At 46.9% G+C, this 13,162-nt stretch overlaps 1 protein-coding gene across 4 annotated transcripts in view; it reads right to left on the minus strand.

The window, feature by feature from the left end:
• LOC147015544 (uncharacterized) overlaps positions 1-13,162 on the minus strand; it is a 98,782-nt gene that overhangs the window by 79,572 nt on the left and 6,048 nt on the right. For all 4 annotated transcript variants that reach the window (XM_085850379.1, XM_085850382.1, XM_085850380.1 and 1 more), the window contains exon 2: positions 10,174-10,279. In XM_085850379.1, the coding sequence (XP_085706505.1) occupies positions 10,174-10,279 (106 nt within the window). The remainder of the gene's footprint in view (positions 1-10,173; positions 10,280-13,162) is intronic.

Genomic DNA, 13,162 nt, shown 5'->3' on the forward strand with positions numbered 1-13,162 from the left:
GTGTGCGTGGGTCGAATGGCGACGACAATTGAGAGACAAAGGCCGAAGAGCGGCCGTAGATGTTTTGAGCACCGTGCCGGGTTCACCCAGCAGCGAGCGCGAGGTCCGTGCTGTGCAACGCACAAAGCCGCCACGTGCTCGCTTGCGGGAGTGAAGTCCCGGTCCGGAAACGCACGCGGTGGATTTTCCGATCCCGCGGATGGACAAAGTTTAGGCAGGATTTGGGGTTTGGACCGGACGGGTTCTCCACGCAGGCGTATGTTAATCTCCAACGGGCAGAGCATATGTGTTCGCGTGGGGAACCCCTCGAGATGTGAGGCTTGTGTTTTTTTTATGCGCAGTGTGACGTCATGGCTGCGTGTATGGTTGGAATCCGGCAGGAGGGTGAATCCCTGCCGGATGGTACCGTCCAAGAGGGACGAGGGACGCGAACAGCTGCCATGACGTCACACCAAAGGTGTGCGGCTGTGAATTGCCACGCTGGTGCAAAGGTTGCGAGTTGCCGCGCTGGTGCTGCGCATGTGGAAAAAAAAAAAGCAAGCCTCGCTTTCGGGTGAACAGGATTCCCTGGGCAAGGGGTGGAAGACCCCCTTGGCCTGGGCACAGGATGACACTAGTTAGGGGGAAGGGTTAGTTTAGTTAGACAGGCTCCATGGGGCAGGGGTAAGTCCTCATGGGGCCCGTGGAATGGATTAGGTAGAGGGATTTTAGCCAGATTTAGGTTGGGGAATGGATTTTTTTTTTGATTTAGAAGACAGTGACTGACTTGTGAGTGTGTAGAGGGGACGTAGTTTCGCTACGTAGTGTTAAATGGAACGTGCTACTCGTATAAAGGACGACGTGGGAGCACGAGTTAGGGGATGTAGTTAACAGGATGGCAGAGTTCAGCAGTGTGTGTTGTAGAGTTGGTGAGAGAAGTGAAAGCATGTGCTTTGTGAGTGAGTGAGGCCAGCGGGTCTGTGTGAGTGGAGTAAATGGGGAATGCATGGTGCAATGAGTGATTGGGGAGAGGAGTGACTCCCGCCCAAGGGACCCCGGGGTCAGTGTAGAGTGGGTTAGGGGGTTAGTCAAATTGACAAAATGGAGGTCGTTTTGTTGTTGGTGCGAAAGTAGGCTCGATACCCATTTGGAGGGGTGCAGGAGCCCTGTTGACGGGCTGGGAGCGTGGCTGCGAAAGGTGAGTATCGCCGAGTGGGTACCCCGGGCACCAGGCTAGTCGGCCGTGGTAGGCCAAGGGCCCATGGGGGGCCGGGATAGCGTAGTGGGCACGGGTGCGTCCGCTTGGTGCGGGGGCCCGGGGCGCCATTAGCCGCGTGGGCAGTGTTGTGGGCACGGGTGACCCTTGGAAAGGGGCCCGGGAAGCCAGCCTGCCACGTGTCCGTTTCAGGGTATGCACATTGCAGCCATGGGGGGCACTCCCCGGTGTTTAGGGAGCTGGTAGGCTCGGAGGCAGTGTAGTGCCCGGGGGTGCCAGCGTCGGAGAATCGGCAGAGGATCGTGCCTGCCAAGGGGAGCCACGCGTCCCAGCCATGAGACCGTGTGAGGGCACGGAGAGAAAATTGGGGGGTGAGGCCCGAAATTGTTAGGACACCAACACAGGCGACGGGAATCTAGGTTTTTAGAACCAATAGCTTAAGTGAGAGGTGCTTGTTGAAAGCCCCGGGGTAGTTTAAAGGTAAATGGATAGGGTAGATTAGGAAGTGTACCCCTCTGCACCATCCATCCCTTCGCTCTCGTTGTGGGCTGCTGGACCCACTTTGGGTTAAGATTGCTGAAGTCTGGGGAGGCCATCTTGAGGCTAGAGTTGGGCCTCGATGCAGGATGCGAGCTCTCCCTTATTCCCCTCCGGGAAGGGAATGTAGGGGTTGGGAGTAGGCTAGTAGACGATAGGTTAGCTGAACAAGGACGATAAAGGGGGTTAGGGGACGAATTATAGTGGGAGAAAGGAAAAAAAAAAAAAAGATTAATTAATTAATTGGGGCAAAATTGGTTTTGGACAAATTAAGGGAGTGGGTATGGACAGTGACAGGCAAAGGCGATAGGTTGGGAGGGAGACCGTAGGGTAGGTCCGAGCCCGCCTTCCGAGTGGCCAGCACCACCGCACTCCCTCCACTAACCTCCACTGCAAGGGAAAGGCCGGCCCACTTCATCGGCAGCTGTTGTTTTGCTGCAAGGCCTGTGCCGGCTGGATCGCCTGCAGCTGCTGTGCTTCAAGGTCTGTGCCGGCCTCTTCATCTGCTGGCTGTGTTACTTCAAGGCCTGTGCCGGCCAGATCGTCTGCCGGCTGTGTTTGCCTGTAGCGGCCTTGTTCTGCCGGCTTTGTTTGCCTGCTGCCTTTGCCATGCCATGCCCACTGCCCCTGTTCACCAGCCCCCGTTCAATTTTGCTTTGCCCCCCCCCCCCCTGTTCATTGCCATGTGCGCCAGGATCAGAAAGCAACAGTTTGCAAGATGCAAGAACTGCCCTGTTGGCAGCTACAACACGGGCCTGCAGTGGCGGCCCGTGCACCGTGTTTGCGTCCATCCATTCATCCATTCATCCATCCATCCGTTGTGTTCATCGCGTGTGCCCCTTGAGCTGGCACGGAGACTGCGTTTGTGCAGCCCGTGCACCGTTTTGTTGCTTGCATCAGTGCCCGTTCAGTGTTCTGCAGGGACTGCCTTGCGGGCAGCCGCACCAGGAGACTGCGTTTGTGCAGCCCATGCACCGTTGTGGTTCACTGGGTTCATTTTAAAAAGGGAAGGCCTTGGACTGCATGTGAGCAGCCGGCCACGTTCCCCGTCACCTGCATTGCTTGAGCCAGAGACTGCATGCGAGCAGCCTGGCTCCCTGCGAACTGCTTTTCTTTTTGCAGAGTCCATTGATCCTGGGCCATGGTTTAGTGTAAAATTTGTAAGTTAAGGTTAAGATGTACTGTACATATGAGTGCGCCCCCGGCATGTCTGTCTTAGCGCCGGCAATTTTATTTAAGTCGTCCGTGTGAGTGGATTTGTTTAGTTAGTTACTCAGCCCTCAGGTTATTTATTTTGGGGACATGAATACCATGAATGTCGCACACAGGGATCCGTAGGTACAACGTACTAGGGGAGAACTACACATGATGGCACACGAAAATTTGACGACTTGGGACGAGTCTGTAAAAAGGGGAGGGGTAGTGTTGCGGTTGAGGAAATTTGCAAACCACTATTCAGGTCCCATAGGTGAGATATCTCTGTAATTACATGTGTAGTTAGCCCAAACCCATTGTTTAGAGGGAATAAATGTGATTCATTCGGGCTGCGACCCTTTGAGATAGCCGTTTTTCTGTTCTCTCTTTATTTTGAACCAACCACGAACCAACCGCCATCACACAACCACCAACCACAACGCCGCTTCACAACAACAACAACGCCAACAGCCACGATCTTTACCTTCACAACTCGCTCCCGCAAACATCGCATCACCGCCATTCCAAACGGCACCATGGCCATAAACCACCACCATAAACCCTCCACCACCTTCACCTCTCTCCTTCTGCTGCCATTCCCGCACCACCTGGGAGCACCGAGCGTCAGGCTGTCCTGGGCTCGTACGGGATGCGCGCCGAGCCGCGAGTGCAAAATGCGGCCTTTCCGAGGAGAATTTGGATTAGGAATTCTACACGCCCACTTCTGATCCGTCCAATCAGCAAGCGCGGGGCGGTTTGGCCCCGCCTCCAGGCGTGTCGGTGTAGAATCGAGATATGCAAATTCTAGAATCAGGGGAGATTCACGCCCCATTTTCCTCCGTCCAATGGGTGAGCGTGGCTCCACCCCCAAGCTCGTTCTGATCCAGAAATTTGCATATTGGTTCTCCTGCCGGCCTATAAAGCGCCGAGCGCGGAGCGAATTTGGGGAGAGTCAGTTTTTTGGTTGGAGAGTAGAGTCGGTTTGGGCAGAGTCGGTCTCGGCAGAGTCGGCCTCAGAAGAGCGGAGAGTGTTTTGGGCAGAGTCGGGTTGGAGCGCGGAGTGGAGTCAGGAGGCGAGGGCGTACAGGTGGTTTGCTGCAGTCGGCTGAGGAGAATTGGGGAAGAGACCGAGGAGCTCGGGTCCGAGGCAAGTAAGACGGCGGTCGGCGACGAGGTCGTGGTAGAATCGCTCGTCACGGGACCCAAGCAAGCCAGCTATCCTCTTTCCCCAGAGCATCAACAATTCCCCCCCCCCTTTGCCCCGCGCTGAGATAGTGCGAAAAGGGGGCCCCGTTCCCACCCCACTCCAAGCAGTGCCAACGAAATTCGCAAAGGAGCATGAAGTCGGGGCACCGCCGCTCTGCCACATTTGCGGCTCATCACAAAGACACGGGTAGGATCCACCCGGTCTCGCGGACCTGACCGCTCTTTCAGGTCCCGCGCAAATATAGGCCCACAGGCCCCGTCTGCCCCCTTGTCTTTGAGGGTGGCCCTTTTCTTTTGTTTCTGTGTAAACGTGCGTGTGTGTGGCGCCAGTCTGGTGAAGTAAAACTGTTAAGTGTTGCCTTGTGTCGGTCTTATTCGGTAGTATCTCTAAGTCATTGTTTCTTTTGTTACATCTGCTTTTTGTGCATAATTGTTTTTATTGTATATGTTTGCTTTCCGTGTGCCGCGGAATAAATGTGCATCATGTTGAACTGTTTTCCCGTTTCGCTTCGTCTTTTCTTTAATTGAATCTCCATCTTGCTTCACGTAAAGGGTTGGTAGTGGGCTTAATACGCCCGATAATTAATCGGAACCGTCGAGGCCGACGATAACAGCGCTCGGTTATCCCGATAGTACGGAACGGGTCGCTTAAGCGGCCCGTGTCCGGGGTTGACCTGCGGCGAGGTGCGATCGCCCGGTCTGCCCTCCGCGTGGGTACTTAGGTAGGTCGAGTTTGGCGAACAAGCCTATCCCATGCGGGTGGACGATTGGCACGATCGTGGTGAGGCCGAAAGGCTCACCCGTGACTAACTCCCGGCGTTAGTCCGAGAGGGTCACGACAGAATTGTCCGTCCGGTGGGCGACATGCCGCGATTCGAGTCACGTGGCCGTTCACACGCCGGCGGGCGCGAATTCACAACAATATTTTCGTATGGTTAATGGTATCTCTCCAGGACCGTTGTACATGAAATAAAGAGATTTTGATGAGAACTGAGGAAATAAAATTTTCATGAAAAATCCGTTTTTTCGTCATGACGTCATCAAATGACGTCATAATGTCTCAAGATTGACATATCTAGAAAGCACTTTCTTGCCAGGAAAGAGCATTACTGATGCAATGTTTGCTTTGAGAATGTTGATGGAGAAGTATAGGGAAGGCCAGAAGGAGTTACATTGTGTGTTTGTGGATTTAGAGAAAGCTTATGATAGGGTGCCAAGAGAGGAGTTGTGGCATTGTATGAGGAAGTCGGGAGTGGTGGAGAAGTATGTGAGGATCGTGCAGGATATGTATGAAGACAGTGTGACAGCGGTGAGGTGTGCGGTAGGAATGACAAACCGGTTTAAGGTAAAAGTGGGATTGCACCAAGGATCGACTCTGAGCCCTTTCCTGTTTGCAATGGTGATGGACAGGTTGATGGATGAGATCAGACTGGAGTCCCCATGGACTATGATGTTCGCGGATGACATCATGATCTGTAGGGAGAGTAGGGACAGGCTGAGGCGAGCCTCGAGCGGTGGAGGTACGCGCTGGAGAGAAGGGGAATGATAGTCAGTCGGAGTAAGACGAGACATGTGCGTAAATGAGAGGGAGGGTGGTGGTATGGTGCGGTTGCAAGGAGTTGAGGTGGGGAAGGTGGATGGGTTTAAATACTTGGGATCAACTGTCCAAAGTAACGGAGAGTGTGGGAGAGAAGTGAAAAAGAGAGTGCAGGCAGGATGGAGTGGGTGGAGAAGAGTTGCAGGAGTGATTTGTGACAGAAGGGTAGCTGCAAGAGTGAAGGGGAAAGTATATAAGACGGTAGTGAGACCAGCTATGTTGTATGGTTTGGAGGCGGTGGCACAAACAAAAAGACAGGAAGCGGAGCTGGAGGTGGCAGAGTTAAAGATGCTGCGATTCTCGTTGGGAGTGACGAGGATGGATAGGATAAGAAATGAGTATATTCGAGGGACAGCGCAGGTAGGACGGTTTGGAGACAAAGTGAGAGAGGCGAGATTGAGATGGTTTGGACACGTGCACAGGAGGGAAGCGGAGTATATCGGGAGAAGGATGTTGAAGATGGAGCCGCCAGGCAGGAGGAGAAGAGGAAGGCCAAAGAAGAGGTTCATGGACACAGTGAGGGCGGACATGCAGGTGGTTGGAGTGTCAATTGAAGATGTGGAGGATAGAGTGAAATGGAGACGGTTGATCCGCTGTGGCGACCCCTAATGGGAGCAAGCCGAAAGAGGAAGAAGCAGAAGAAAAAGAAAGCACTCATTGAGGTGTTCAATTTGAGGTATTACACGATATGGTACCTAAGATTTCAAAATTTGACCTTGGGGTCAAAAACTTTCGACCTCCAGCGCTAACCATGAAGGTCAAGGCTGATCGCCACCAAAAATTAATCAGCTGAGCGCCAGACCATGAATTATATTCCCATGAAGTTTGAAGACGATCCGATCAAAATTACTAAAAAAATTAAGGTTTCGTCAACTCCCCTGATTTGCGACAAAGTGACCTTGACCTTGAAAATTTTATGCACTGAAAGGGACCTCTATTGGACTCTGTGATATGCGAAGTTACAAAAATTTCCAAAGATAACTCTGCTCTGCAGAGTGATCGATACGTGATTACAGACAAAAAAAAAACATACAAGCTGACTAACATATCTTGCAAAAACTTTGTTTTGGCAAGATAACAAACAAACATACAAGAAAAAGACGTCGTGCAAAGCACGATACTTGCAAAATCCGCCTCCCTCTCCAAAGGTTGCCATGGATACATCAAATTGTCCATTTCATTAACATTAAAATTGACAATCTTAATCAAAGCTCAGGTTAATCAGATGAAAATTGACAATTTTTCAGATGAAATTTGATGATTTTAGAAGTTTAACCTTGAGTTGACTTCGACCTTTTGACCTCAAAAATAGTTGCTTTCCCAATTCAGTCATGGATTATGCAAATCCTGTTCAACTCTCAAGTTAATAGGATGTAAATTGACGGTTTTTCTATTTAAAATTGATGATTTTAGAAGTTTGACTTTGAGTTGCCTTTGACCTTGTGACCTCAAAATAGTTGGTTTCTCAATTCAGTGACACAACATGCAATTGTTATTCAAATTTAAAGTCAATCGGATGAAAAATGACGATTTTAGAAATTTGACCTCAGGATGACCTTTGACCTTTGTCCTCAAAATCAAAAGGCTTCTCAGTTGAGAATACCTCTGCAACTTGGTAAAGTTTCGTAAAGATCGGTTTTAATTTGTGACCTGTAAGCGATTGACAGACAGACAGACAAACAGACAGAATAACAAAATCGACTGACAAATTTCCTTGAAAAAGCTTCGATTTTGCAAGTAAAAAACAGACATAAAGGGGTGAAAACATAACCTCCTTCACCTTCACCTCTATGGCAGAGGTAAATATGCAAATCCTGTTCAAATTTCAAGTCAATCAGATGAAAATTGAAAATTTTAGAAGTCAGGCCTATGTTGACCTTTTGACCTCAAGATAATTGGTGGTTGAATTCAATGAGCTAATCTAAAAATCTTTAAATTTCAAGTCAGATTAAAATTGAGCATTTTAGAAATTCCAACCAAGTTGTTGACCTTTGGCCTATGTTGACGTCAAAAATAATTGGTTGCATTCAATGACAAAATATGCAAATCCTCTAAAAATTTCAAATCAATCAGATGAAAATTGACAATTTTAGGAATTTGGCCAATGTGGACCTCAAAATAATTGGTGATTGAATTCAGTATCCTGATATTTAAATCTTCTTCAAATTTCGAATATAATTTGACCTAAGTTGTTGACCTTTGGCCTATTTGATGTTTTGACCTCAAAATCAATAGGCTTCTTGCTTATGCACAACTCTTCCATTTTGTGAAGTTTTGTGAAGGACGGTTTAAAATTATGACCTGTAAGTAATTGACATACAAACAGACAGACAAAATAACACGTGACCAACAAATATATTTTAAAATCCTCGATATAGCATGATATCTCAAAAGGTTGTGGATGGATTCGGACAAAACTTGGTCGACAGGTTGGGTGTCGATTGGATTTTGGTGAAGATCTGAATCCTAATCGGAGAGTTTTTTTTTATTTCTCAGCAATTCTTCACCATTGAGAGATTGGACCAAAAACGATATATAGCACGATATCTCAAAAAGTTGTGAACAGATTTGGATGAATTGGTTAGGTGAAAAGAACAAACCAATTATATTGTTACGAATTTGGAATTCGATTGCACACAACATACAGGTAAGGTTCCTTTAGTCAGCTATGTCAATAAGTGCTTGTTCCTAAGATAGCTCACCTTCCATTGTTTAAATGTTCAGAAATCGATTGGATGCGCTGCGGATCGATTTAAGAGTTAGGGAACGAACAATGGAGACATCCCTCCCCCTCTTCTGCGAAGAGGAAGAACCCTGCCGTCCCGTGACTCATGATGTCAACAACTCCCTCCCACCCGTGGCTGAGCGGGGGATGGAGCACGAGAGCATGAGTCACGCCAGGAGCGGGGGGAGGGTGGAAGAGGATAAGGAAGAGATTTTTTCTTTGTTCATGTTTGGACAGAGTTGGAGAAGGGAGTAGAGAGTAGTCGTTCAGCAGACCGTCGGGTCCTGCTTGGCTTGTATGAGGGTTGAGGCCTGCGGAAGCTTTTTGCTTCGGCTGGCTCAGTGAGCTTCGGCAGCGCCTGGCTCGGGAGGAGACTTTTTGGAGGCTCTTTGCTTTCACGGTTCCGTGAGCTTCGGCTTCTGCTTGGCTCGGGAGAGCTTTTTGCTTCAAGCTGCCCTGTTTGGAAGGAAGTTAAGCCGGTCGCTCGGATCGAGCTGCGAGTGGTGGCTTCTTCTTTTTGGTTCATGGAGATCTTTGTTCTCCATTTTGGTTCCCGGCTTGGTGTGACTCATCGACCTCTTCGTGGAGGTGGTTCCTCGGGAAAGCGACGCATCGACGGGAAGGTTCAGCACCTCGTCTCACCAGCACGTGTTGAGAAGCGCGGGAGGTGGTTCCTCGGGGAAGCGACGCATCGACGGGAAGGATCGGCGCCTCGTCTCACCAGCACGTGTTGAGAAGCGCGGGAGGATTCGCGGGAGCTCGGGAAGGATCGCGGCTCGGCGATTGGATCCAGCTCGCTCTCGCTGGAGCCCGGGTCCGAACAACTTGAAGACCACATGAGGTGGAGAGGTTTGAGATAGGCTCTGGGTTTCAGCTCACCTGTCCTCCGAGCTGGAGCTCATCATTAAATGCCTCTGCCACCAATTCTTGGGTGTGTGTGTGTGCGTACGTGTGTCCGTGGGCCCGTCTAAAAAGTAGGAACTGCTATTAAGTGCAAGTGACTGTACATAATAAGTAGACGGTTGTAGTTCTTTTGTCGTGCTTTTGTTGCTTGTATAATTGCATGCGTGTTTTGCCTTGTTTAATTGCATACGTGCTTTATTATAATAAATGTCCTTGTGTGAATGTAAACGTTCGTTGCGTCCATTCCCTCATTGAACTGCCCCATCTTGCACTCGGAATATAGTTGGTTTTTAAGTAGCCGGTAAAGTGATCGGGTCCAACGGGACTGCGCGATAATACCCCGCTTGGTTATCCCAAAAGGAAGCGAGCTACTTTAGCGGCTTGTTTCCAAGCGGTCCCATTGAGGTACAATCTCTCGGTAACCTACCTGCGCGAATCATTAGGTAAATCGAAGATTTGGCGATCGGACCCTGTAGCGCGGGTAGAGTGCGGACAAGGTTGTGGTGTGGTTAAAAACACACCCGTGGCTGGTTTCCGGTGTTGATCCGGAAAGCCGCGACTGGATTGTCCGTTTGGTGGGCGAAGCGACCGCTATTGGCTAAACGCGGTCGTTCGCACGCCGGACAGGCGGGAATTCTACAACAATATTTTGGAGGTCTGGATCCAGATCCTGCTTTTCAGTGGGATACAAAATGTAAACTGCTCAGCCTGGCGGAGGTATGCACTCTCTCGCGTGCCATTCCAGTTTATCATGTTTCTCATTCTTTGACAATTGATTACAAACACTAATTACCACCAATCGCCACATTATCTCACCTCTTTTTTTAAGACCCTCAACTTCACTTTTCATCTCTCTTGCTGCTTTCTCATATGTAGAGACAGCATCGTCAATCTCTTTGAAGAATAACTTTGCTGCATCCATCTTAAAACCAAGCAAGTAAACAAGAACAATAGATTAGAATGCAGGACAGTACACATCTTTCATCGAAATGTTTCATTCCCATTTTAGCACTCTTCCATTAGGCAAAATTTTCTTTCATAATTTAGAGCAAAATATTGTATTTCCTCTTACAATCTAATTCCGTACATAAAATGTAAAATATTTGTTGTGTTTAGATAAAGATTATGCTTATCATTTGAGCAAAATATTTGTGTATGTTTGAAGAAAGAGCTTTAGCTCAAAGTACTGCATTGAAAACAACTTTGGGTGCCTCATCTCAAGAAAGAGCTTTGGGTCATTATGTCGTCAAAGTGGATCGGATATGAGCAATTTGGGTTTGTTTTGTTTTTTAAATCACCAAACTTGTATCTTCTGTCATCTTAAATCACTAACCTTAAATATTACAATGCTTCAGCAGAAGTCGTTCCCAAGATTAGGTGTCAAAATTAATAACGACATCAACTCATTATCAACATTTTCACTTTACATTTTTTTAAAAATGACATCACATAACAGATTTTTTCAGTGAATTTTCCAGAAATTTCTGTGAAGCCTCCCTGTCTTTCATACAGCTGTCCTTGATTGGCTGTTAAAAGCATGTGATATTTCATAGCTTTCCACGGGCACAAGCACAATAAACACCTCTTTATACCTACCTACCAATTGCTGATGATAAACATACATCTGTAGACAACTTTATTTTTTCCTCCATTATTTCCAAATAGAACTACAGTTTAACACTTCAACTTGTAACTCACTCTTGTAAAGAGGACCACATATTGTTTGATTAATTATACCAAGACAATAGCCATTTGAAGGTTGTTTCTCTACCTCAGATATGGCAAATCTGTTGATATACGAGTCAAATATCAGCGAGTGTGGGAGAGAGATTCTCATGATTTGAGACAATTGTTGAATTGCAGTGGTTCTCAGGCTGTTACATTTCCACTGCATGGTTTAAAGCAAATAACAACACTGAGCATTAAACAATGTAGAACCTCACCAGGGTTTGTAAGTTACAGATCAGAGAATGAACGATCTACAACTATGCTAAAGTCCATCTGCCTGCGGAGCAGACACACAGACAGATACCAAAAGCCTGTCCAGTCCATTTGCGAAAAGACACGGCTAATAACTGATGACCAGCGGTGCAGCAAGCTATGTCATATGAGTGGGTTGAAAAGAAGAAAGACAAAAACAGTAGAACAAGTACTGATCAATGACCAACTGAAGGCAAGTCGACCAATTGCTGAAGCAACTGCAAGGATTATTACATACATTTCAGAATGTATTATAAACATTCAATTATTACCCTAAGGACCAGCTAAAGAAGTATTGAAAAAGGATGAGAAATTGCAACAACAAACTAAAACTAAAAATTGCAAAGAAATTCCAAAAATTGCAAATGATGATAAAATTGAAAGTGTTGCCAATTACAAAGCAATGCAAAGAAGTGTGTTGTGCAGGAAAGGTGACAAAAAACAACACACTTATTCAACAGAGTACTCGTCTGTGTGAAGGTTTGCGTTGGGCTGTGTCGGCACACCAGATAAAGAGTGGATTTTATCAATGTGGGAAATGAGACGTGGCTGCCGTTTTGAGTATTAGTCCATCAGAGCAAATGTCCCATACCTTTTCAACTGCTTTATAAAAGGCTAGTACACTGGTTTACCATGAATGGGGACGATAAAGTTTTCAAGAAAAAGTTGTCCAATGAATGTGTGCATGCGATGAATATGGAAGTGTGGAAGTAAAAAATATATATTTAAAAAGGTGTTATTCAATCGACTTGCCTTCAATTTCCGACATGCAACGTATTTTACAAATTCAGCACAGGGAACAGAAAGGATTACCCTGGAACCCATGCACTTCCAATTGGAAAATTTAAGGAACGCATTGAAGGATTGCTTGCAGAAGAAAGACGGCAAATTTGTGCTGTGAAGCACTGTGCCGCGTCTCTGAAACAGTGTTGGCATCAGCATGAGGAGGAAAACAACCACAGGCTTTTGCTCTGTTAGCTGAGCTTGTGTGAAAGATGTTTGGAGGGAAAAGAAGTAATCTTTTGCCCATTTCTTTTTCAAATTTCCCATGAGGAAATAATTGGAATTTCTCAAAGAAGAGCCGTCCGTATTTCTGGGTTCATAAGCAACCTGTATGATACTTAAATTAAATGCAAGTAGCACGGGCTTCAGAACCGATGTATGACTGACCACTGAATTGGGTACCAGTTATTACTGGAGTGTATAGTTTAATACTGGAATGTATAGCATACAAGTATATTTTAATAAGTTCGTTTATATTTTTGTAATAGGATTGGCTCTGCTCTTTGTTTTATAAATGCAAGTCACTACAGTCGTACAAGGTTGACGATCATGAGAGCAAATTAAATGATCATGAGTGCAAGGGGTAGTCTGCTTGACCGATGCGCACCACAAAACGCAGCAAGTGCGACACTTAGGACCATGAAACACCTTCAAACGAGATAGTCAAGTGGACCTCCAGAAATGTCTCGTGACACGTGCAAAGTAAATCCATTCGATGGTAATAAAATAAGAGAGGGTAGTGGGTGGCAGGGAGGGGATCAATAATGGAATGCAGGATCAGATGCAAAATAATTGCATCTGATTATATGTAAGTTGAGGTCAAGCATTTTTACTTTTTCATTTTCCTCAACTTGCCTTTTTCTTTAAATCTTATTTTTTGACAAACCAAATACCACATACCCTCAGTAGAATCATTTGGGAAGGAATTTACAATCTGGATATGGTGACAGAATACGGTACAAGGCCCACTCACTCATGATAGCAATTAGGCTGGAAGAATTTTGTGAAAGTGAGTGGAGGATCCGACCACAGGATCCGTGGC

The sequence above is a fragment of the Eptatretus burgeri genome, chromosome 12 (assembly GCF_056783735.1).
Source record: "Eptatretus burgeri isolate ZD-2024b chromosome 12, Ebu_testis_v1, whole genome shotgun sequence".
NCBI classification, from domain to species: domain Eukaryota; kingdom Metazoa; phylum Chordata; class Myxini; order Myxiniformes; family Myxinidae; genus Eptatretus; species Eptatretus burgeri.